At 40.5% G+C, this 26922-nt stretch overlaps 1 protein-coding gene across 1 annotated transcript in view; it reads left to right on the top strand.

The window, feature by feature from the left end:
• PHYH (phytanoyl-CoA 2-hydroxylase) overlaps window positions 1-26922 on the top strand; it is a 930440-nt gene that overhangs the window by 470325 nt on the left and 433193 nt on the right. Inside the window, exon 5 of the mRNA XM_044087967.1 lies at window positions 19801-19882. Coding sequence (XP_043943902.1) covers window positions 19801-19882 — 82 coding nt within the window. The remainder of the gene's footprint in view (window positions 1-19800; window positions 19883-26922) is intronic.

Below are 26922 nucleotides of genomic sequence, written 5' to 3'. Positions count from 1 at the left end.
TTATTCCTAGCTCGCATAGTTTGTTTAGTTGTTTTAGAGAGCCATGGGGCTGCTTTGGAACTGACTCTGACTAAGCGGGAAGGGGCATGCTGGTTGAGAATTTGTAGGAAGGTATTGTTGAAATGGGTTACTGCTTCATCTATTGGGAGGTATTTTAGAGTTGACCAGTTATATTCCTTGAGTTCATTTTGAAAGGATGTTAGGTTGAATTCTGTTTTGTTATATTTGGTACGATAAGTAGTTGGCTTGGGATTGTTGAATTTTTGTTTAGTGATAAAGGTAGGGAGGTGGTCGCTGATATTGTCAGGGAGTATTCCTGTTTTATAGGAGAGGGATTGTTGTTGGTCAGTATCCAGTCTAGAATGGTTTGTTTGTGGGTGGATTTCTGTATTCTAGTAGGGGAGTTGATGGTTTGATGAAAGTTAAAGAGATTAAGGTGAATGGTGGGTGTGGGGGATATGCAGGAGTACCAGTCAATATTGAAGTCACCTAAGATTATGGTTTCCTGGGGAAAGCTACAGGAAGCCCAGCTTAGGATATTTTCTAGGGTATTGATGTTATTGCCTGGGGGGATGTAGGAGCATATTATGTTTATAGCCTTGGATTTATTAACGTGGAGTTTGGTACAAAGTATTTCAGCATTTGCTGGGGAGGGAGGCAAGGAGTCAATTAAGGCTACCTGAAGTTGGGATTTGCATAGGAGGGCCACTCCTCCGCCCTTTTTATTAAGGCGATCTTGCCTTAAGGTGTTGTAGCCTGGGGGAGTGAATTCGTTGTCTTTGGTACTGGGTTTAAGCCAGGTTTCAGTGAGACAGAGGATATCAAAGCCGTAGAAATCAATTAAGGCATGGAGTTGTGTGACTTTGTTGTTAATGCTACGAATATTTAGGTGAGCAATAGAGAGGGAGTCAGTGGAGAAGGGTGAATTGGAATAGTTAGCAGTTTGGTTTGAAGGGGTGTGATTGAGGAGGGTATTGGGACCGGGATTGGGGTGGATGTCCCCATGTATTAGTAAAAGTGTTTGTGGGGTTTGAAAGACTTTAGTGTATTTGATAGGTATTAGGTAGAACCGTTTGGAGGTTGTAAACTTGTAATGGTGTACTTTATGGTAGAGAGGGGGGAGGTAGGGAGAGGTAGATAGTATATTAATATGTGTTTGGTTGGGTAGAGGAAATGTAGTAGTAGTATGTTTGGCTAATGTAAGAGTTTGGTTAAGCTTAAGATATTCGTAGGAGGTAAGTGTGTGGTAGTAAAGTAGGATGTTAAGGAGGAGAATAGGAAAGATAGCGTTAGGTGTTAAAGGCATGTTGTTATAGAGGGTGTGACTAGTAAATTGTAGGAGTGTACGGTATGTAATGGTAGGGACAGGTAGTTTAGATAAGATTTCGGAGAGAGGGTGTGGTTGTAGGAGTGAGGAGTTGATTGGTAGATGTATCTGAAGTAGTGATAGGTAGTTGTCTAATCAGGGGTGTGGCTAAGTAAGTGTAAAGGTAGGACCCCTGGGGGTGGGTGGGAATTGGGGGTAGGGTGGGGAGCGGAGTGAGCGTGAGCGGAGCGGGGAAGAACAAGACGACCAGTTGCAGAAAACAATCAGGCAAGAAGAGAGAAACAGGAGTAAAGGTAAAGGTGAGTTCAACAGTAGAGAGTCTGAGGAGATTGTATGATAAGTGGGGAGTAAGTGAAATAGTACTGGGTAGGATAGAGGAGTTGCTCGTGAGAGAAATAGCAAGATGCAGTGGTAAGCTATGACCAGGAATGACAATAGGAATTGCAGTGGGATACTTGGAGAAATATGATAGTAGGATTCGTGGTAAGAAGGGCGCCACCTAGTGGCCAGGTTAGGAAAGAATATCAGACAGAGCAAGCAGGGGGTTTACCAAGAATAAAGAACAAGAGATAGGGTAGAGAGAGTGGATTATAAGGACAAAAGGCAAAAAATGGAGGGAAGGAGAGGGGATCAAAGAGGCTAAATTAGAGGGGGGGGGCTGCTGGTTTACCTGGCAGGGGAGCAAAAATATGTCCCAGTGAGTAAAGCTAAGCAATATAATGATAGGACATACTTTCCAAAAAATATTCTGGGAGGACAGTCTTTGTTAATAGGAAGTTAAGTCCTATGCAGGATACTGGTGTTTAAAAGATGTCCACAGGGCCTCTTAGGCTAGGGAAGGACAGGAACCCGGGTGTTCAATCTGTTAATAGTTAAAGGTAGAGAGAAAGAGAGAAAACAAGCAGAGGAAAAAAAAGTTGTTAATCAATCAATGGGTACAACATAAATAGCACATTTGTTTTAAATCATAACTGACAAGGACATTACAGACATTTACCCTGGGGCACGCTGTATGAAGCAGAGTAGCCAGACTGCTAAAGACATACAGTGGGGCCCCCAAGGAACAAGCCTTACATTAATTACTAGCTAGAATAGAACGTTGAGGCAAACAGTATCAGTCCTAATGATTGGATACGTTCAAAATACTAAGGATAAGCATCTAGCAGTCAAACAGTTTCTACAGACCAAGGAACAAACCTTACATTAGTTACTAGCTAGAATAAACCGTTAGGCAAACAGTATCAATCCTAATGATTGGATACGTTCAAAATACTAAGCATAAGCTTAAAGCAGTCAATCAGTTTCAACAAACCATATGGCTAAGGTAGCATTAAAATAGCCATGGATCTAAGGTCAAGTGTTATAGGATCTCAAGGGGGATATAAGTTATAAAATAATGTTACTTCCAAGTGAGGGGGTCAGATATATGTGATCGTAATGCAGCACAGTTACTAGGCAGTCATAGTATCAGCAGTGAGTAGTACATTTCCATAGATTAAACATTTTAGCAATAAGAAACATTTAGTACGCTATAGCATATAGATGAACGCCAGTAAAGTAAGTTATGGGAGACCACGTGGAGGCATGCCTAGGAAGGGACACTGCCTAAAAGTCACAGCAAGGGGAGAAAAAAAACAGTTATCATGGTTTATCCAGTTACACGGAGTGTAACAATTGGAGGACTACCGCTGTGGTAGGCACAACCTATGATAGTTCGAATAATGTATTTCAATACTAATTGAAAACCCTCAGCATCAGGATGCCTAGGTTACAGGAGTCGGTCTAGGCAGGACAAAACTAGGGAAAAAATGAAGAAAAAGCCTGTCGAGCGCAACCGCTGCTAGGTAAGCTTAGAAAAAAGTGCTGAAAGCACTTTACAATCTACCCAAGGACACGCTAACATTGAGCGGTAGGAAGAAACGCTACCACTGGGCTGTCAGACTAGGTGTATCGTTGATTTCCCAGATACAGTATTAAGTCAGTGGAGATAAGGAGATATCTGTAATACCTAAAGATGGTAAAGACTCATTAGTTCCAGCTTCATATAGGCCCATTTCAATTTTAAACCATGATTATGAACTGTTTGTCTATAATGGCTAAATGAGTGACAAAGGTATTGCCAAGATTGATAGATATGGATCAGTGTGGTTTTGGGGAGGGGAGGCAAACATTTTACATTACTAGAACAATGTTGATCTAGAGGGAAGCAAAATATAATAAAATACCACTGTTGGTGGGTCTAGATGCATTGAAAGCATTCAACAGAGTAAGGTGGTATTTCATGATTAGGTCAATGGAAGCATTTGCATTTTGTGATACATTAATAAGGTTAATTAGGAGGATATTAGAGGGATCAGAGACAAAAATCAAAGTGGGAGGGTTTCTCTCTGATAAGTTGTGTCTGAACTGAGGAACAGGCAGTGTTGCCCTGTGTCTCCTTTGTTATCTGGGTTATATTTAGAACCATTGGCAAATAAAATAAGGGACTCAGAAATTTAAGGATGTAATTGGTATGGTATTCAAGAAAAGTTGGCTTTATTTGCAGATGATATTATTCTATACCTAACAGAACCAGAAAAGGGCATCTTAATGTTGTGGAATATTCTGACACATTTTCAGTTATTTGGGGGATATAAAATTAATGAAGGTAAAATGAAGGCGATAGCTGTAAACGGTTTACCCACACATGAATTGGTTCAGTAATACTCATATTTATGGGGATATGATAAAATGAAGTATTTAGTAGTACATGTTAAAAAGATTATGTTATGGCAGCAAGGGATCTTTGGGAAGAGATTGAACAAAAAATACAAAAATGGATAAACTGGAAGCTCATGCCTATAGATATGGATAGCAAGATACAAGCAGCAGAAATGTTTTCAGTCCCTGTATCTTTATACACAGGTCAGGCATATTTTTATTAACAAGAGGAGAAGTTGTGGATAGTAATTAATAAACAGTTGAAGGATTTTATCTGGGAGGAGAAGAGGGCCAGAGTCAAGTCGGAAAATTGATCCTTCCAACACAGTTAAGGCCCTTAAACATAAGACAAGAGAAAGCTACAGTTTAAAATGGAAAGGAATGATGACAAAGTGTGTGTGTGTGTGTGTGTGTGTGTGTGTGTGTGTGTGTGTGTGTGTGTGTGGGGGTATTTCAAGAAATAAGGAAAGAGTGGGATTTTGGTCGCAGATCCTTATGGAAAATAATTAACAGTCATGTAGAATATTATATTCATAAAGTAGCAAAATGTGTACTAAAAACTAAGCTACATCGGAATGGACAAAGGAGACTCTGATAGGGATGATTGCAATTAGGAGTACAGAAAGTAGGAGGGGGGGCTAGAATTTACTGGAGGAAGCTGGCAAAGGAGCCAAGGTATTGGAAACAAATAATTAGAGACGGAAAGGTAACAGAGTGGGAAGAGGCCAGGAAGACATTTGAGCTGAAAGACAGAGATTGCCTTCCCTATCAGGGATTGATATCAGAGTATAGGCAAAGAGAAAGGGATAGGGGAATTGTAAATGCTCAAAACCAGAATAAACTATATCCCTAAAGGTGAACAATACCTATTCATACCTTACACCTCCTTACTCTCCCTTTTTCACTTACTTCCATACTTCCGTCAATTTCTCTCCCCTGATTTTCACTCTAAATATACAATAATCCTGCTTTTCACTCACTTCATATTGCAGTTCCTGTTTACATTATTCTAATTTTCCTTTAATTTCTCTAAATATTAAATTATTATCATATAACTTATATGTATTCGTAACCAATGTTTTTATATTATGTCTAATTTGGAATAATTATTTAAACTCGTTTTTTTGTGTTATTTTTAAAGATTGCAAAGCTATTGTTATAAAACGTTTTGTAATATTTTGGAGCTTTCCCCCAGGACCTTACTGAAAATGGGCTGCTACCTAGTTGGACATTCCCGGTAATCAAATGTCAATAAACAAATAAATTAATAAATGAAAGACCTGCACTGGTTGAATTTTTCGTTGAATCTACAGAAGCTGCTGTGAAAAAATGGATGATTAGTAGGGCATATAAAATATTGCACAATAACTAAAAGAATCAATCAGAGGAGGACAGAAAAGATTGGGAAGAAAGATTAGATAAACAATTCATGAAGAAACAATGGGAGGACATATGTGTGGTTCCCAAATATGCAACACAATCTAGAAGGTTTAGGATTTTTGCTTGGAAGTGATTGCACAGGTACTTTTATACACCAAGTGGACTCCAAAGAATTTTTCCTCAGGTAGAAGGCAAATGTTGGATAACCATTTGAAATGTCAGAACCCTCTAGAGCGAGTCCCAGACTGAATAGGCAAAATAATGTATTACATATACTAAGTCTGAGATGCCATTTCTCTGAATATTCCCTTTTCTCTGAGGTATGGTGATCTTAGAATTATGTGTAAGTTTGCGGGTGTAGGGGGAGCTTGTCCCCTCTGCAAAAATAAATTTAAAGCAGAAGAGTGATTTTTGAAATTTACTGTTCTATATTTTGGTCTTTTTTTTCTGGCTTGTCAGCACACATTTTAAGTGCTAGCATTTTTAGTAGAGTGCTCAAATGTTGGAGGTGTAATACGGAAAAAAGAGTTATCCAAGAGTATATGTTCTCAGAGTTTAGTGAGCTGGCAGACTTTAAAAATTCCCTACAGAGTACTCCGTCAGAAGTACTGGGCAAGCAAATGAGTGCAACTAAGGAAATTATTTTTTTGAGTTGGGATACAGGATCTGAATTGTCGACATATAGTAAGGCTTTGTTAAGTGTAATTCTGGTGGTTGCCAAAAAAGCAATTACTAGAAAATGGAAATTAAAGTCTAAACCAACTGTACTTGAAGTAGTACATATTGTAGCAGAGGTAAAAGAACAGGAAGTAGGATCTTTAGAAAAGGGTAAAGTAAATTTCATAGAAATATAAATGAAAATTATAGGAACAATACATGCAAAAAATGTTTTGGAGGAGGAATGAAATTTAAGAGAAGGCAGAAATTAAACAATTTATGTTATTTTGGGTTAATTATATTGTATAGTACAATGTATGTGGTGTATAATGTTTGTAGAGGTGAACTTGTTAATGTGTTTTTTAATTACTTTTATATAAATGTAAGTTTGCCTATGTCACAAGTGAGAATTCAATAAAGGTATTTAAAAATTGTGGTGCACAGTAGCCTCTAGATATGAGAACATGGACCGTAGATTTCACACCCCGTCTTGGCTAGCCACTTCACTGTGTCTAAGTCCCTCTAAATGAATTGGTCATGACTTATGCCACCAAAATTGGGCATGGTTATCTGCCGACGGTAAGTTTGTTGAGGCCTACTACAAGAGGGTCCATGGTAACTGTGGGAAGGATCGATATGCCACTAATGGCCAGTGTGTGCCTATCATAAAGACCAGCAACCTTGGGTCAGTAAACTACTGGTAGGCCTATGTCCAGTTGTCCAGCTTGGGTACTTGGGGTAGTTCATTTGATCAACAGCTGGATATAAAACTAATCAACCTGCCAAAATAAACCATGGATTGTTGCACTGAATATTTTTTCTAGTAGAAGTAGGCACAACACTAAGGAAAGTGAAGTCAAAGAAATTGAATGAGGTTCTTGTTGGTTATAAAAAATTTAAAAGGCTGTATGGAAGGAATCACAGCTTGGAAGTGAATGGCATGGTGGTAAGGGGGCAACTGGACATCTTATGCACACAGGAGACAAGGTTGAAGGACAGTACAGCAAAGCCAATTGGCTTGGGATCCAGAGTCTACTGCTCACTGAGAGGACAGATTAGAAATGGTTCGAGAATTGTGGTGAGGGCAAGTGTTCTGAGGACAGTGAGGGGATGTCATCAGAATTAGTGAGAAACTCATGGCAGTCAGACTGAGGGTGTAAAGACAGGTCAGTATTTATAATCTCAGCCAATGCCTTGCTACAGTGTTGTAATGATGAGAAAGAGTATATTCAGCAGTGTTTGCATGGACTACTAGATAACTTAGGGCAGCATGAGTTGGTGTTGATATGGGAGACATGAATACTCATATCAGGGTAGACAGAAGAGAAAATGAGGACTGCCTGGGTCCCAGTGGGTGGGGCAACAGGAATAAAGAAGGAGATACCATTCTAGCCTTCTGTCTGGCAAATGGCTTGATGATTAACACATGTTTCAGAAAGTGAAAAAGAGAGAGAGAGTGTGAGAATGACAAGATCACATACTTTAGTGGCCAACATGCAGGTATACTTTCTCCTAGTAAGAAGAGAGCACTGAGGTAGAATTAGTGATTGGAAAGTCATCCCTAGTGAAATAGTTGGCCCACAGTCTAAACAACTGCTGGCCATAATCAGATGTAAGCAGTAGTCAGAGAAGGCTCTAAAGTCAACAGAAACTAAGCTGAAGCACAAGATTTCAAGAAAATTCTCAGGAATCTTGCACCTCAGGAAGAAGAGGAAATAGGAGGAGTCAAAGAAATATGGTAGTATCTCAAAACAACATACGTGAAGACTATCAACAAATAAGTTGCCTACCCAAGAATGGAAGTATGGTGTATAGGGAGAGTTGGTGATGAAATGCAGAAGTCCATGTAGTTATTAAAAGTAGGAAAGAGTGCTAGAAAAAGTAGGAGATAGAAAAGATGGAACAGGCTAAGAGGGAATACTGATTGGCGAAAAGAACAGTTATAAAAGCAAAGAACAAGACATCAGTGCCACTCTACCAGTTTCTGCAAAGTGACTCTGCAGATGACACAAAGAATATCTATCAGGTTGCAAACTAGAGACAGAAAGATAAAGAGAACAGTTATTAGACACCATTCATAAGGGATGCCAGCAACAACCTGTTTACCAGACCACATGACTTCAAAGGCAGATGGAAGGATTCTGAATAAAGAACATCCCGCACACAGCTTACAGTCAGAGATGAAGAAAAGCCCAATCAAATAGAAGTAAGAACATAACTAAGAAAATGAATTCAATGAAATCAGCAGGCTCAGATGAGGGCACAGTAGGTGTGATCAAGATACTGGGTGAGTTAAGGGGGAGACTGCTCCTGAGGGTACTTAGAGCAGACTGGAGAGAAAAAATTATCCCAGATAACTGAAGAATAAGCATTCTAGTGCTAGTTTACAAAAACAAATGTGGCATTCACTACAGTAGACAGTACAGAGGTGTCAAGTTTTGCCACTCTGCAGAGGGAGATTGATAAATGAACAGGCAGAGTAGTAGAAATAAACTGAGAGATGAGCATTTTAGATTCAGTTCAGGATGCAGCACAATCAAATGTGCTGTTTGCAGTGTGACAGACAGTGGGGAAGAAGCTGGATATGAGGAAGGAGGCTAACTGGGTGTTCCTTTTCCTAGAATTGGAGAAAGCATTTGACAAGGCCCCAAGAAAGCTAATATGGGCAGTCCTGTAATGGTTTGAAGATCCAGAAACATTGGTAGAATTAGTGCAGGCAGTGTACAAGGATCCAATGACACAAATATAAACAATGTTCATAGAGGGATTTCCAGTGAGAATTGGGAGTTCACATGTCTGCCTACTGCTCTTCATACTACTGATGTACTATTTTAGCCAGCAGATGAAGTTGCATTGCAAACAGCCTCATAGCAAGCACTTCAGCAAATGATAGGGGAGTAAAATGGAAAACTAAAGGCATATGTGTTGAATCTGAGTGTAGAAAAGATGGTTGTCATGGAAGTAACTGGTGAAATCAAAAGAAGTTGAAAATTGAGGTAGTAGGGAAAATAGTGGAACAGGCTAACAGATCCTTTTATCTGGGAGGGATGGTTGAACAGAATGGAAGTCTGAATGAAGAGGTCTAAACCAGAAACAGAAGTGCTGCAGCCAACTGGTCACAGGATGTCAGGGGCTGTGTGAGACAGAAGAATGACAAAGAAGCTGAAAGGTAAGGCATACAAAACAGTGGTGTGACCAGTTCTTCTGTATTATACAGACTTCTGGATAGTGAAGACAGAGCAGCAGAGGAAGCTAGAGGTGACATATAATATGCTTGAAACAAATGGTACAATGCATACAGATGAAGGAATGACATTAGAATAGAAGTCAAAGTAGCTCCATTTGCAGAGAAGTTCAAAGAGAAGAGATTATAGTGAAAGCAGGATGCGATTTGGTGAAGAAGATTTGAGTGAGAGGAAGAAGGCGAGAGGTAATGAGCATGTCCAGTAAATAGATGGATGGATTGACAGACTTGACAGTGATTTATTACTCTTGAAGATGGTAAGAGAGTGGCTGTGCATTGAGATGGATGGTAGCAGCTGATGTGACAGACCAAGCCTATGTAGAAAATGGAAAAAGGGAGATTGATGATGATAAAACACATCAGGGAATTGTAAATTGCAAAGTAAGAGTGAGAGATAAAATGCATTGGGTAGGATTGCTGAGCTAGGCGGAATGAGAAGTACAGAATTCTGCCATCTTCTTTGCATACCATAACAGCACAACAGGAGAGATGCTGATATAATCTGTGCTCTTTCTGTTGGTGAAAAGCATTTTTCTCCATGCATGTGTGAACATTGATTTGTTCCAGTTCAAAGAAGTATATGTTTTATATGTATAGATTATTTCAAGCTCTGAAATAACCAGTCTGACAGACACAGCAAGCACACGTGTGATTAGTTCATTAAAGTATATTTTTGCAAGCCAGATGGCTTGGAATGTTATCATGTCTGAAACTGGTCTGCAGCATAAAAATCAAGACTAGAATTCGGAACATTCGCTCAAGAGTGGGAGTTCAACCATGTAATGGCAAATCCATTAGGTTGTGTTGAGCAGGGATAGTTGGAAGAGCTATCCAAACAGTGAAGAATATCATAAGAAATGGCTATATGCAGTCTCAAGTGAGCTGTTATTGCTGCCATACATTTAGTGAACACCCTGGGGGATGTGTTGAGACTAAAGGGCATCACCCTGAACTAATAGTGAGTGGCTCCTAGCCATTAGTGGAGGAACTGTCTTGAGCATTTATCCATTTTTATGCGTTAATACGTATCGTGAAGGTCTATAGAGCACATCCAGTCATTTTTCTCTAGAAAGGGAGGTATTGACTGAACTGTGACCATCCATAATTTGGACTATTGAACAAATTTGTTTAGAATGCTGAGATCCAGAATTGGTATTCAGTCCCCTGTCTTTTTTGCTATTAAAAAGAACCTTGAGTAAAATCCGGATCCTATCTGTTCTGGTGGGACTTCTTGGATGACTATTTTTTTTAGCAGCTTTAAGGCTGCTTGGTTTCTTTGACTAGGTGGAACATGGGGAGTCTCATTCGAGTTCTTGGATAAAGAGTGAAAGGGGTAAGGTAACCTCTAGCACCCAGGTATCTGTCATTATTTGTTGCCAGGCTGCTGGGTGCAAAGAAAATCTTCCCTGACTGCTTCCAGAGGTAAGCAATTGGCCCTCCTTTCAGGAACGCTGATAGGGTTGGCCAGAGAAGGAATCTCTGGATGGTTCTGCGAGCCACCTCTGCCACTAGGATGGCATCTTCCATTTGAACCCCCCCCCCTGCCCCAAGGCGATTCTGCACCACGTGTGTCCTGGAAAGACCTCTGGGACTTCTTGAACATTTTCTCACTCCTCAAAGGCCTGCAAGTACACAGACTCCTCAGAGGAAGGGTCTTTGGACTTCCAGTTACCCCTCGGTTTAAGGATTTCCAGGATGTCTCCAAAGGACATGTCTTTTGGGGTGACCGGGGGGAACCCTCCCCCTCATCAAAATGTGTGTCCTTCGTGACAGACTCTTCAGGGGAGTCCAGGTGTTTCCTCTTATGCAATTTCTTCCGCGGAGGCTCTTCAGTGGGAATATCTGAAGAGGACTTGGAAGAAGTGTGGTCTTTGGGCCATAACTCTTGCATCCTTTGAGCTTGCTGTCTGGGTACAGAGGTTGGTGTAAGCTCCAGAAAGGCAGGGGTCAAGGGCTGAGACTCTGGTAACACAGGAGCCACCTGAGAAGTAGCAGTGGCCAAAGCCCTCTCCATAGCCAGGAAGGCAGCCCCCCCCATGGAGGGATGGGAGCCCAGAAGCAAGACAGACAAACTTAGAACCGGGGTCACACCCCAACCCAAGAGACCCACCTCCAAAGCTGGAGTCAAGGAAAGGCCCCCCAGCCAGCTCAGACCAATGTGGTAAGGATGGCTGTGAGTAAAACACAGGAGTCGACTCAAACCTCCTGATCCAAAAGCGGAGGGCTGATCCCAGGGACCCATTGGTTCTAATGGCACCGAGGGAGTCAAAGCCGTGTCCGGAACCAAAGACAGATGTTGTCAGCGCTGAGACCATTGGAGTCTGTGTGGTTGGAGTTCATTGGAGTCATGTGAAGCAGAGTTCCTCCCTAATCCAATTCAAGTGCAGCTTGGACAATTGGATGGGAAACTGGAAATTCATCCATGGTTTGGCACCTATGTCTCTGATGCAAACAGGTAGCCTGTAAATGGTTCATCTTCCAGGCCCATGCTTACACTTATCAAGGGTATCCAAACTCGTCAGAGATTTGGGATGCACAGCTAGGCTTAAAAAGGCCCTTGTGGTCGTTAGCCTAGTAAACACCTAGGAACTTTTAAGTCGACAGATCTAAAGCCTCCGAGGAGGAATATATGTAGGAGTACTGGGGGAGAATTCCCCTGGACCAGGAAGGAGGGGGGGGGGCTGAGAAGAAGAAAGAGGGAAACCCCTAGCTGTCAGAAGCTGGCCCACCAGTCTCACTATGTCAATTTCGGAAAGACTTCTGGTGGAGAGAACGGACAATCTAGAGGGGGATTCAGGTCTCTTTATGAAGGGGCTAGGGAGCTGACCCAAAAAGGGGTCAATAGATGGAGAATATCTAGTCCTGGGTGTATAGAAAATCTTGGTCTTCGGCACCAGGACAGAAGGTAGGGGCTGCAAAGCCGTAGGAGATGTCGGTACTGACATGGTAACTAATGAAGCCGGTGCCAACACTGGAGTAGTAATTGGTGTTGTGACAGGTGTTGATGGCACTGAGGTAGTAGTTGGTGCCAAGGACTCAGTTCATTTCCAAAATTTTGGGGCCCTTTGAGTTGGGTTCCGAAGTAGATCTAGCAGAAGAATATTTATGTTTTTTATGGATGGAGATGTGGGCACCGAACGACTAGACTTTGAGCCATGCTTCTTCTATTTCAAAGGGTGCCTTAAGGAGCCCTTTAAGAATGAGCTTGTTTCTGCTTTCTACCAGGGCTCTAGTACTAAAACCTGGCAGACAGAACACTCTACATCAAGATGCAAAGCACCCAAACAGTGTACACAATTGTCATGGCCATCAGAGTTCGGCATTTTTCTGCCGCACTTTTGGCACTGCTTGAAACCAGTTGTAGATTTTGACTTATCTGCCATTGTAACCAAGACACAATCACACGCAAACAGAAAAAGGGATCCTACCAGCAGTGGTAGGAAAGATTACCTATTGGTAAAGTAAGAGAAGGGAAAGAGGGGAAACGCTAGCAAGAAATGTCAAGTTGTACAAGGATAAGGGGAAAAAAAAGTCGCACAAATAGAAAGGGTAGACCAAGGGTATAAAAAAAACTGTGATAGTTAAAAATAATAGAGTAAGATGAGCAAACTATATATCTCAAAGAATATACTTTGCTGTGAGAGAGAGTCGGCTGACTCGTCTTTCTATAAGAGCAGCAAACTCGATCTGAGGTAATGTAGAGATGGGCATTGTGGTAGACTCTTAGCTTGAGAGTTTTTTGGCTGGCACATGCTATACATCGGCTGGATCAGTTCCGAGGATCGTTACCCTAACCCGTCAGTCAGGAATAGATAAACATCGACAACATAGATGGAATGTTATAGTAAGACATAACTAGTTTGGTTAGCAGCATTTAATAATACAACAAATGCAATGAATGGCAATGTAAGAAGATTAGGCAAGTCTGTTTTATCACACTGGAGGTAGCAGCACTGATAAAGTCATATATCTGAAGCTGTCTTGATTGACAATGGTGATGAACTGAAACAAATTCAAACAAGAACTGACTCAAAGACTGAACTCAACTGTTGTCCAGAAAATATACATCACACTTCACTGTGAAATCCGTCCGTCAGTTTTACACACCTCTTCAACCTTGATTCCCAGGTCTTGTATCATCTAGATTTATTATCATTATTTTAGGAGCCAGTCTGTGAATGCTTCCTGTCTATTTCTAGCTCTGTAAATCATTTTGACGCACAGTAAAATGTTCTCTTGATAATCTGTGAGTTCTGTACATCTTGCCCTTTAGTGTTTTGTCATGAAGGTTATTCACTGAAACATCGCTTACCTGTCTTTTATACTGAAACTGCATTTACTAAAGCTGCATGCTAATTGCAAAATATGGTGTTGCTTTCCAGAGATTCTCTCTCCAACTATCATCTTGGCTGACAGTTCACTGAAGCTGGCATGGGAGATGTGTTCTTCTTATGTAAATACTCTACCTTCATGTTCAGCTGCTGTGTCTCTGTACTCAGTCCGATGCAGACCATGTGCTAGCTAATTGTAGAAAATTGTCTGCCAGGGATGTGATTTTCTGTTTTGTGTAGCTCTTGCAAGATTATACTTCATGTACCATTTGTACCACAACTGTTGAAATATTCATTTCTTTCTCTCCTTATAGTGTGTGATTTGTTTTCTTGAGAGTTCTGCGACTGCCATAATTTCTAATTAATCTTGTAAAATTGTTTTTTTTTTTTGTCTGACTTAAAACTGTTAAGACATTTCTTCAAATGGTATTGTATCCATAGCTTTCAAGAGAGGACCAGTTGGAGAGTCTACATATCTGTAGTTTGACTTATGGCTTCACCTTTTGAGAATCTCCTTGAATAATAGTTAATATTTTGATATAGAACAATAGTCTTATTTTGATATGGAACAACAATCTTTTTTTTGCTCTCATAGCACTTTGGTCAACCAAATGATTGTTCTCCTAAAGTGGACAAGGATTGAAGTGTATAGAGCCACTATATGTTTATCATCTGAAAAATCTTTGATACTTTCAAAGTTGCTAGTATGTAACTTTAAATCCATATTTAAAATAGCATTTCCCTCAGTTCAAGACAAGTTCATCAGAGTGCTTAAACCTAAACAGTTTGCACTATAAATAAGCAGGATGCACAGTATTGGTAACAATAAATATAATCATAAATAAGGAGGAAACAAAGGAAATAAAAGAAAGACATACAATAAAAAGATAATAAAATACCAAGAATAAATATAAAAAAGTAGATAAAAAGTTATAGATACAATGAAAAGTAAAATAGAATAGAATTAACCACTACTGAAGTTAATAATGAAAGGCCTGAGTGTTCCATTCAAATGAACAGATCAGATTGTCATGAAAAGATTGTCTTAACATTTCGGTGCTGCAGTAAGACTAAGCAGCATGGGTAAATCAAACCATGGATATAAGCACTGGATTAAGTATAGAATTAAAAGAAGATAGTAATTCTAGTAATACATTTGTTGGATTTCTCCACTTTAGTCCATCTGCAATTCATATACTCTGACAAAGTTTTATTTATTTTTTTAATTGTTTTTTTTTTTCTGAAAGTGTTCCAGTACTTAAACCTAAGCTTCTTACCTAAAAAGAAAACATGGAGAAAAGAGGAGTTTTAGAGGCAATAAAATCCCTAAAGTAATCTTAACATAGAAGTAATTCATAAGTTTAGCTACCTAAAGGTTTTAGAAATGCCTGTACTGGAGTCTCTAAACTTCCTGAGAAAATTTTAATTTACATGACCTGAAAGAACTCTTGAGATTCACTTAACCAAATTAAGGATGATAGCTGATTCCACAGGACCAGGGCAAGGTAAAGAAAATAAATTCTGCCATGAGTATTCCATCCTCTGATGTTCTGAAACATTTACCAAAAAAGGAGTGTTTCAGCTACTCCTTAAGGTAGGGTAAGAAGAACCTAGACTGTGAAGAGCATGGTAGGTGAAAGACAAGTTCTTAAAGACACATCTGACAGTGGCTGGAAGCTTGTACAGATGCTAAAAGAGCAAATTTACATGACTGACCTGAGAAGTAGCTGTTATTAACATAGCGGCAGAAGTGCCAAGTCACTATCCTGAAGCTCAAGTAAAGTTTATTACATTAATCCAGTTGGGAAATAACCATTGCATTAACCAACTTAGCCAGGTCTAATGAAGGTATAAGATGTTTGATCTGAGATACGTTCCTCATATGTTAAGATGCTGAACCTGAGAGGTGTTCCTCAAATGAGAGTGAGATGCCTTGACAACTCTTCATTCCTGGTCTCTCTGTGTCAGCCTGTTGTCAAGAACCACACCTAGATTATAGAACCAAGACTCAAATTCAAATGTATTTCCATTGTATAGTATTAAAAGCAAGAGCAAAGGAAGATGTGGTGAATGAACACTGGCATGCATCAGCATGTCCATGTTCTTAGCCAAGTTGAACTTAATCTGATTCAGGATTAATCAGTTCAGTTGAACCCAAATAGTTCTTAAGAGTAATAATATGAAATATCTGATCTTGTGAAGAAGGAGACTTATAACTGAGTATCATATGACTGATAGTAAATGCATCTCCTCATAATGACCCTTATTTTGTGGTAAAATGCATACTGTGAATAACAGTGGAGCCAAAATAGAACCCTAGACCACACTGCAGTTAAGAGGGAAACCCTGAAAAAGTTAACCTCAAACATCACCCTCTGGGTTGACTGAAGAGGTAAGGAGGGAAACATTCCAGTACATGCCCAGAAATCAACAATGAAATGTCAAGTGGCTAAGAAGGATCTCATGGTCTGTGGTATCAAACACTGTCAAGAGATCAAATAGAACCAAGATTAATACATTTGTTGATCACTTGCCTTAAGGATGTCATTAAACACTCATCTCAGTGTTTTGCCATAGCCAAAAACTAGATTGACAGGGACGTAAGTTAGTGATCAAAAGAAATAATAACACGTCTGTGTGTACACAAACTTCTCAGTAGTCTTCCTAATAAATGAGAAATTAAAAACTGGGCAGTAATTCTCCAGACAGTTTGGACACAATGCTGTTCTTCTGAGAAGAGGGGCAACCATGGCCATCTCAAGGGATGGAGGGAATATCTCTGATCTCAGGACAGGAAAGAACTTTGCAGGGCCTGGGTCCAATCCATAGTATATAAGATGCTCAGCAGAAACAATCTTCATGACAGCATGATAGTCCACTTGGTTAAACTCAGACCAACAAATGCCAGATAATCTTACCCCAGCCCCCGTGAACAACTCTGTGACAGGGGACTGCCTTATATTAGCAAACCTATTCAGAAAGAACTGTAGAATTTCCTCATAATAATTTGAAGTATATACTCCCTGAATTGTCAAGCATGCTGGTCTTCACAACCTACCAGACACTAGGAAGAGTACAGCTGGTTGGTTCTATGGATCTGAGATTTCACTGTACAGAGAAGAGGCCTTCTTAAGTGAAGTATTTGTCTGGTAAACAGCATAATGTTGATCCTGACTAAACTTGTCCTCAAAAATGCCTGCCCACCAGTTTCTTTTTAAGTTCCATCCAAGCCTGTACAAGTCAACACAGCTCATGGGCAAACCATGTGACCTCTCATGTCCAACTAACCTAAGATACATATAAGCTGGGGCAAGTCAGGAGGATAAAGTCAGATTAACATTATTTGTCCTTTTCAAGTCACAACAAATGACCATCTCTGATTCATTTGTCTTGTTTCTTATCATTGTAATTGGATTCAACCAGACTGTGTCTGAAAATGGTCCTTTGAGATCAGGGAACTACCTTGGTAAATATACATAAAGTAATAAGAGCAAAGAATGAGTCTTTGTCAAGGAGTTCGAAAACAAGAAAGCACATTACAAACTTGGAATTATTATTATTTTATATGGATCCGCTTGACTTTTATGAGTGATTGACAGTGGTATTCTGTTTTTGGGGTTAAGGTAATACATTTACAGATTCAGTTTGAGAGGGTCTTAGGAGCCCTTAGGTTATATTTGGAGAATGATGAAATTAATGGAAGGGCACACTCTAATTTTGCTTGTAGAATGCCCTTATTAATGGCAAGCCTTCCGTCAGGTGAGAGGACGTATGAGGTTTTTCTGGTTCAGCAAAAAAATAAGGAAATTTTAACGTTGATCAGAGATGTGTGGTGCTGAAAGTTTAGGTGAAGATCTAGCCAGACTTCAAGGCAGCGAAAGTGGTCTGTTATTTCATTTGGGTTCTTGTCATTGTAGAACAGTTACCAGTTAGAGGAAAAATATTTTATTTTTCACTTGCGTCCAAATAACATGTTTTTTTTTTAGGTTAAGCAGGAGATCATTGTCTTGGAGCCAAGTAGAGAAAATGTTGAGGCCAGTTTCTAGTTGATTGTACTGAGGCAGGTGAGGATAAAGATCTGTTGATAGCCATATCTTTGGCATAGAGTATAGTAGACAGGTGAGGAAGGTCAGAGGGCAGCCTGTCTATGAAGATGGGTAAGAGAAAGGGAGAGGGGACAGATCCTTGGGGGACACTTTTGTATAAGTTTACTGCACCAGAGATTGAGAGGCCTATTTTGACATTAGTTGATTTATGAGAGAGGTAGTGCTAAAACTGTTCAAGGGCTTTGGGTCTGATTTCAATGGCAGTGATAGAGTCTATGAGTAAGGTATAGTTTAGCAGTTCAAATACTTCAGTTAGAATAGTGCTTGTAAAATTTTCTTTGTTTTCATGAGTTAAGTGAGGAGTACAGTGCAGGCATTGTGCTGTGACCATACCATAAATAGTGTAGGCAACTGAATAGTAAGCGCCATATTAATTTATTTAGAAAGATAACTGAATGTAAACTATTTTTTTTCTAGCAGGTTTCCAAATACAGGAAACATGGATGTGGGACTGAAGTCCTGTGCTAAGGAAGGTTTGAAGATTTGGGAAGGGCGTAATGATAGCTTGTTTCCAGACTTTGGTCATTATATTATTACATAAACAGAGGTTGTAAATGTGATAAAAGAGGTTGTAAAAGATGATCATGGCAACGGCAAATAAACTATGAAAGAAGTTATCAGGGCCAGGAGGTCCGTCGCCTAGCATGTATTATAAAAGCTTGGCTACTTCTGACTGTTAATAGAAAAGAAGTTGAAAGGAAGGGGTGTGCACAGGGGTGTAGAAAGGGTGGGTTTAGTATTTACAGATGCAGGAGAGAGGTGGGAGATAAACCTAAAAAAATTCTGGAGTCTAGTGATGACATAGAGAGGCTGCTTTATTGTCAGTGCCCCACTTTCTTTGTTATGTTTCTAAGATTTATGAATTTTTTTTTTTTTTCAGGGCTTGGATTATTTCTGCAGGAGACCCAGACTTATTCTTTGGTCTTGTTTTAGTCCGGTGATTACAGAAAAAAACATTTTTTCTGGAGTGAGTATAGCATATTTGTGAGTAAGGAGGCAGCATTTCATAGGTTGTTTCATTTGATAATAGGAAACCAGGTAGGTATTTTTTTAAGAAAAAGTGTTTGAGTGTCAGTATTAATAGGAGATTTAAATGCTAAAGTATCTACATAAGTTTGCTTGTCCTCCACATCTGTTCATACATTATGGATGATTCTTGCTTTTGCTGGTAAAGAGTTCTTTTGTTGATGGGATGATAGCATTACCTGGGAAATAAGATGTGTTGCATACTTTTCTTCAGTGAAAATTCTGAACTTGAAAATAGTGAGAGAAGATAGTTCTTTGTGCGACTAGTGGAGGATTTTTTTATTGCCACCTGATGAGTTGAAGTTTTGCCTGAGATTCTGTTTGAAAGATTAGTTGAGACTTGCCTGCTAATGCCAGATCTGCAGCATATCTTATTTCCCAGGTAATGCTGTCATCCCTAAGCAGCAGGGGTTCATTTCCATTTTAGACCTCTTTTATCTACTAGGGATTTGATACCTGGGAGAGGCAGAAACCTAGTTACCACTCAAAGGGATTTATCTCAGTGTAACTGAGCCACCTACCCCACCTGATCAGCCTTCATACTTGAGCAAATGTGATTTGAGCTAGGTGATTTGAGATAAAGGCTATAAATTAAAATAATTAATTGTTTTACCTTCAAAAAGGGCTGAAGTTGACTTATAGTACCAATGATCCCTGAAGTCTGCCAGTAATACACAACCTTTTGACATGTATTCCTTTCACTGCGACACTGCATTTCCTTTTTCTAGCCATTTTTGCTGCCAAAGCCACCAATCCAGAATCCTTGTTAAAGGCTGGATAACTTGTCCGTTTTCCATGGGACTGTGTCAAATTGACTTAGTAAAGTCAAGGATAAACTATTGTCTACATTCATAATGTCTGTTTTTACTTTTGTCATTTCACTGTATCACTTTCAGTATGACAGCATTTGTGTACATTGCAAGGGGTAAATATAGTTACTGAATAGAGTAGCTTTGCTTTTGTGTACAGATTAGTTTATAAAGATACTGTAAAGTGTGTAACCTGTTAAGTATTCCCTTATGTTTTTAGATCTTGGAATATGTTGAATGCTTCACTGGTCCAAATATCATGGCCATGCACACAATGTTGATAAACAAACCTCCAGATGCTGGTAAGTACACCATAATTGTTTTATTGTGAAATTGTGTTATATGTATGTATTTATGCATTTTAAAAAAATCGTATCTCACTTTAATTTTTTCAACTATAGTTATATGACTATGTGGTCACTCTCAAATATCAAGAAAATAAGACAGTCTGAAAAATATGTAAATTAAAATAAAGTAGAAAATCTGTTGTGCTTGTCACATGGAGATCATAGCATTACGATTGCAGAAAACAAGGAATCCGCTAATAAACCCCTGTTATGATGGTCACATAGAGATACTAGCAGTCTGAGAATATTAAACAAGGAATCGACTAGTATCAACAAACATAATTGTTTTATATTCTGTAAGACAGCTGATATAGTCCCTTAAAGTATTAATTAAAATCTGGCAGTTGGCACACTAGCTGCTTTCAGGGGTCTAGAATTTGGTTTCTTTTGTCTCCATTTGCCTAACTGTGTGACAGTCTCCTAACCAATGCTCCCAGACAGATTATGAAAAAGGTGTGTGAGAACCAGTGCTGTAGCCCCGGTTAACAAAAACATACGAATAAATGTATTTTGTTGACTGAGTGGACTCGAGAGAGACTTAGAAGTACAGCATCACATACAGTGAAAAAAAATTAAGTGGGATAGTACCAATAAACATGGCAAGAAAAAAACATATATATCTTACATCTGTTTGACTGCAGAAGGAGATATGATGCCTGTAGCTTTTCTTTGAGTGCATTTAACATTCTACCTCCCCTGAATATCCATTTTCCCTCTTATCCTTTCTGCACTTGCCCCATGCCAGCTGGATTGCCTTTCTGTATTCCCCCTCCACAGAACATTTCAATAGTCCATTCCATTGATCCACAACCCTCTCCATGAAGTTCTATCACATATCCGGAGAGTAACTGGCCCTGCACTCTGCTGCCTTTGTCCCCAACCTTCTGTTTAAGATGCCCCATTCATATCAACTTAACATGAGCTTGTGTACCCATATCAAGTCTCCTCCTCTTTAGTGATCTCATGTTTGAATGGCATCCATTCCTTTAGTTCCTGACTATATCTTTTCCCCTCCAGCTTAGTTGCACTTTTTGTGACTTTCTTCTGTATTCCTTTCTTCAGTCTAATATTCTTGTCCATGTTTGACCTCCAGAACTGCAGACGGTACTAAAGGTTTGCCCTGATCAGGACCTTGCGCAGTGGAAGCATTACATGTTTGCATCATATGACTTTTCGTAAAAGATATACCACATCATTGTGCTTGCTGCCATTGCTCTCTCAAACTCTTCTGCTGGTGGTCCAGTCCAGATGTGCACAGCACTTATCACTTTTTCCTCTTCGGTTCTCATCATGTCTTCTCCGTCTCACTGATGCTGCATAGCAGGTTTGCTGTGGCCCTGGTACAGTACTTTTCATTTGTCTACAATGAATCTCATCTACCACGTTTCTTCCCAGTTGGTCAGCCTTTTCAAATCATTTCATAGATTCTTCCTCCTATCCTGTATGGCTGCACTTAGCTTTGTGTCATCACCTAAGAGGATTTTCCTGTTTTCTTTTCCCTCAGATGTGTCTGTAATAAACATGCTCAAGAGTGCTAGAATCAAGATCAACTTTTACAGTGCTTCATTGTTCACATTCTTTATTTCTTATATTGTCATTCTTACAGCATCTCTCTGTGTCCTGCCATGCTGCATTGCACTTTTTCAGTTTTGACAATCTGTCTATCTCCTCCGGCGTTTCTAGCAGGTTTGACTGTGGGAAAGTCAACAGGTTTTGTTGAAGTACGTGTAATCAATTTCTCTGTAAAAGAAGTTTTTTTTTTCTGACAGCTGAATTTAGCTATTAAACCATGTTGTTAGGTTTCACGGAGATTGTTGTTCTCTAAGAAAGCAATCAGTCTTTCCCTCAGGGTTCTATCCATGACTTTCCTCTGCCATGCCCTATTGTTCCATGGATATTTTCTGCTCCTTACCTAGTACAAGGTTAGCACACTTGCTAACTTTAGATCATCAGGCAGTTCTATTGTGGGCTGTAATCTGTTGAAGACCTCTGGTGAATCTGTCAGCACACTGGTTATATTTTTAGGAACACTGGGAAGTAGTCCATCTAGTGTCTGTGCTTTATATCCTAGATCCTAGTCAACCTCCTTCCTGCCTCTACTAGTGTTTGTCTTTGGGTTTTCCCACTTTGCCGTAATCCCTCTCAGCATGACTGTCTTTCCTTGTTTTAATTGATTTAAAAAAAATGAATTAAATTATTCATTCATTACCTCTACTTTTTTTCCAACTTTTCTGAGATCCTTTCCAATGCTGGTTAGGGCTGACCCCTCCATCTTTTTTGCTGTGCATCTGGAGAAATCTTTGATTACCCTGATGACCCCCCTCTTCCAACTTTCTTTAAGCTTGTATCTCTATTTTCATCATATCCTTTGTTGCCATTTTGCTAAGACATTTCATACCCTCTGTGACTGTGTTCAGTCACCATAACCATCTCTGTCCCCATATTGTTGCATAGTATCATGCTTCCTCCTCCTGCCATGCCATATCTTTTTTATTGTAATCACTAATCTTATCCACTTATGTAGCTACACCACCTTTTCATTTTGCCTGTTTCTCAAACCCTTGTTCATTGTCCTGGGTTCTGCATCCCTAATTCTTTCAAATAGCTTGTTTTCTCCCTATATGTATCCAAGACCAGACCCTAACTCACTTGTAAGTCTCTCACCCAGCACGTCCTATAAAAGTCCATTGTCATCTTTTCTTTGTATTCTTACCCTCCCATGTTAAAACACACATGGCATTATTACTTCTGGTTGGTGATACTTTCAGTCAGACATTCCTGAACCAACCTTCTTTGGTTATGGCCACATCCAGAATGCTATTCTTTCTGGTACATTTCTTCATCAGTTTGTTGCACCTTTCATAATTTCAGAACTTGATCATCTGCTCTGTTTCTGCCCTGGAGCTTGGAATATCCCAGGCTGCTTGTGGCATATTTGGATCCCATGTAACTTCTATAACTGCCTTATTCTACCACTCTCCTTTATTCTTTTCTTCATTATTTCCTCATCCTTCTCCTCCCTTGCTGACTGTGGTGGTCAGTTCACTTTTTTCAGTACACCTGCTTTTACTTCTTTTCCTCTAACTTTACTGATGGGCAATTAACTCAAGTTCTGACCCTGCCAACTCCTCTACTCTGCTCGGGCAGTGGTGTTCTTCCTTTCTGACCTCATATTTGATTTCCTCCTTTAATGTAGATTGCTGCTTCACCTTCATGCCTCTCTCCTCTATCATTCATACACAGCCTGTACCCAGATACCTCATTGCCCCATTCCTGTGTCACTAGCCTTGTTTTTCTGAGGTTAGCATTGGTCACCCTCCCCTTCTGAATCCTGCTCACAGTTCTCCCATATTCCTGCACAGCCTCCTTACACTGTATAATAATAATATTAATACCCAGCCCCTATTTCAAATTAATTGTATTTGTTTGTCTGTTGTGTTTTTTAGTTATACTGCTTATCTACCCCTTAAGTTTTTTTTACCCCCATTGTCTTCTAGCTCATTTTGATGATACAGTCACTGAAACATACCTTTCCAACCCAGCTCTGAGTACCACTGTCCTTCTGTTCTAACATGGAGCTTGCCCTTGGTGCAGAGCTGGTCTTTTCTCGGCCTACTGCTTGCTGCAAACCTTTGTGTCTTGCGCATTGCTGCAGCTAGTCATTAAAATACCTGATCCTGTCTCTCCTTAATGTGCTGGCTGGTTAAATGTAAGACTTCTGAGAATTCTACCTCCAACCCCTTTCTTTACTTCTTTTTGCCAGTCTCCTGGTCTACTTGTCACTTGCTATCCATTCAGCTATCTCCTTTGACATGTCATCGGTATCAGCATGTACCATGACTGAACCCCCCACCCTTCTGTTTGTTGACTGTCTTAATCAACTCACTCCATACCTTATTAGGTTTGAGTTCTGATACTAATTTCAGCGTCTTCTAGCCTGACCTGTCTGAATTACTAAGACATTTATTCCCTCTGTGACTGTCCACAGTCACCAAAACCATATTTGTCCCCATATTATTTCTCACTTCTTTCTTGCTCTGACCCATGTCCTATAATTCTCTTGTCTGCAGGCTTTCTTCTTCCAGTTCCAAAACTGTCTCTGCTGCCGAGTCCCTATTTTGCATTTCATTACTGTCCTATCTTATTGTACTGTTATAGCATGGACCATCCATTGTTCTTTCCATTCTGTCTGTTTGAATACCCATCCTTGGCCACTTCCCTTCTATGCCATTTTTGACTTCAAGGTGGCCAACCCCAGTTCAGTCTCCCATTCATCACTTGTCTCTGCAGTTTGCACCTGTCCCTCCACCTTCCCTGCCTTCTTAATATCCTGTCTTTTATGTCATCTCCCACTAACACAGTGTGCATGTTACACAGTGAGCAGAAATACATTACTTTTGCCACTTATTTATTCATTTATTTGGTCACAGTTACTCATTTGATGTATACACAGTCAAAAAGTGGCTATAATTGGTGGGCTTAGAAGCAATCTGTGAATTAAAGTGAACTCTTCTGTTATTTGATCATGTTCATTCACTAATCTGGCTTAGCAGGGCTAGTGTTTGAGTGAAACAAGTCAGAAAACATTATTGTGGCCATTATTGTTATTTTCATTTGATCACAGTCAGACAGCTGAGTCATGCGCAGTCAGTAAAGTTGTTGTAACTGGTAGGTACTGCAGCAGTATGTGGAGCATAGTGACCGACTTCTACTGCTCTTTATTCACAGACCAACCTGACTTGGCAAGGGTAGTATGTATTAAAGTGAAACAAGATTAAATAAATGATTATAGTATTTTTTTTTATTTACTCACAGACATTATAGGTATATACTCTCATTATATATCTCAGTAAAGTGGCCGTATAAAAACCTCAGTGGCAGGAATCCAGAAGAGTTTGCACAATTCCTTTAAGGAAATAAGTAGTAGTTTCTCATCTGTTTTGGAAACATCTGATCTGATGTTGTTAATCTTCTTCCCATTCATCATGGATGAGTTCGGTTCCGAGCCCTCGGAACCGAGTCGGTCAAATACCAAGCTCGCGTACACCAAAAACTCTCGAGCTAAGCTGTTACCCACAATGCCCTTCTCTCAGTTACCGCAGATCTCGTTTGCCACGCAGCCATATAGTAGCGTTTCACCGAGCTCTCCAGCTGTCATATTTTTATAAATGTTGCTATATTTTGAAACCTTTTTCAAATCTAACCCTCTTTCTACCCTTTTTTTCTCTATCTAGGCTCTACCCATCAGGTATTTCTTTTACCATCATTGGTAACACCCTCTCCTACCCTTGAGGTACCGTTTGATACCATCTTTGGTATCTTTCTTTTCTGCTTCTTTTCTATACTTTCTGGCAGTAATTTGTTTGTTTTCTTTCTGTGTGTTGGATATGTCTGACAAAAAAGGGACTTTGGGGTTCAGACATTGCACTTCCTGCAATGTCAAACTCCCACACAGCGACTTACATGATGATTGTGTCTGTTGTCTGGGGGTTTCCCACCTCCCTGTGAGACCTCCATGCCAGATTTGCCTGAGGTTTAATCAGCGGACACTGAATGAGAGGAAAAACAAACTTATCTTGAAAGGCCTATTAACCTCACCTTTCTCAGAGCCCCTTTCTGTGTCGGAGGTCTCAACCCCTCCAGTGAAGGACAAAAAAGTCCACATTCCAATCCCTCTTCACCGGCTGGTGATAATGGTAAGTCCCACAAACACAAGGCCCACAAGTCTTCTATGGAACACAAAATTGCTTCCTCGGCACCGAATCTTCCAGTTCCGAGCTGTGCTCCAGTTGCTTCTGTGGACATTGCAAAAACTTTGACGTCAGCGCCACCTTTGGCACCGACATCTACGGCATCAGACTTAACTATAGTGACGACTACAGCTCCGACCTTACTGCCTCCGATAGTCTCGGCACTGACTTCACCTCTTACTGCACCGACGTCGGTTCCAATGATCCTTTTGGAGCCAATAACTTCTACTCCAGCTGTCTCTTCAGCACCAAGTCCTTTCTCAGCACCATTAGTCCCTGTATTGCCTGGTCCCAAGTTAGAATCTTTGGTACTGACAATTCAAATACCACGGACCCAGTACTCCCCTTCTTTGGACCGGTTCTTAGACCAGGCTTGCAGCCCTTTTCTGGACTGGCCTGACTCCCCTTCCAGAGTGTCTGTAAGGTCCACCAGGAGTCTGTCTGAATTCGATGTGGTGCACCTGCTGGACCAGCTGTTGATGGCCAGAGGGATAACAAACAGTCCTAAAACTCTTCCCATTTCGGAGTTTGGGTTTAATGCTCCCAGCACTGCCACTTATTCTCCTCCCTCGGATACATTGGTTCTGAGGCCCATAGCTCCGATGTCCTTGGTGGGAACCCTTTCCTCAGTGCCAACAATGACCCGCTCTGAGGATTCAAGGACTCCCCTTTGGGCCTCGGTTCCTATGGAACCGTCCCTTCCTCAGTCTCATGGTTGTGGGGTGGAACCCTCGGTTCCCAGCACGGTTCCAAGTTTTTTGTTGGTTCCATCCTCGGACCTGGGGGCAACACCTGTCCCAATCTTGCTTGAGACTCCATCCCCGGGAGCGGGCCGCACAGAGTAGGGTGTGACCCCACTTCCGAGATTGTCTTACTCTGTTCCGGGCTCCCATTCCTCTATGGTTGGGCCAGCTTTCTGGGTGATGGAGGGGGTGCTTGTTTCTGGAAGCGCTCCCCCTATGTCGGATCGCCCTCCTGCTCCCTTTGAGCTACAGCTACCACAGGCCACCTCCCCAGGACACTGAAAGCACAAGCCTCAGGAAACCCCTGGCCAGGGTAATTTCCCTTCCGATTCTTTTTCAGACGTTTCCACTGAAGAACCCCTTTGGAAGAAGGTGTGTAAGAGGAAACACCTTAACTTCCCGGAGGAGTCTCTCACAGAGGATATGGACTACAATGATGGGGAAAGATCCCCACGGTCACCCCCTGACGATGTCTCCTTTGGAGACATCCTGGTAATTTTGA

The sequence above is a fragment of the Protopterus annectens genome, chromosome 11.part0 (assembly GCF_019279795.1).
Source record: "Protopterus annectens isolate FY-2018-M chromosome 11.part0, PAN1.0, whole genome shotgun sequence".
Classification (NCBI taxonomy): domain Eukaryota; kingdom Metazoa; phylum Chordata; order Ceratodontiformes; family Protopteridae; genus Protopterus; species Protopterus annectens.
The sequence above is the reverse complement of the archived record's forward strand: the minus strand, read 5'-3'. Positions and strand labels throughout refer to the sequence as shown.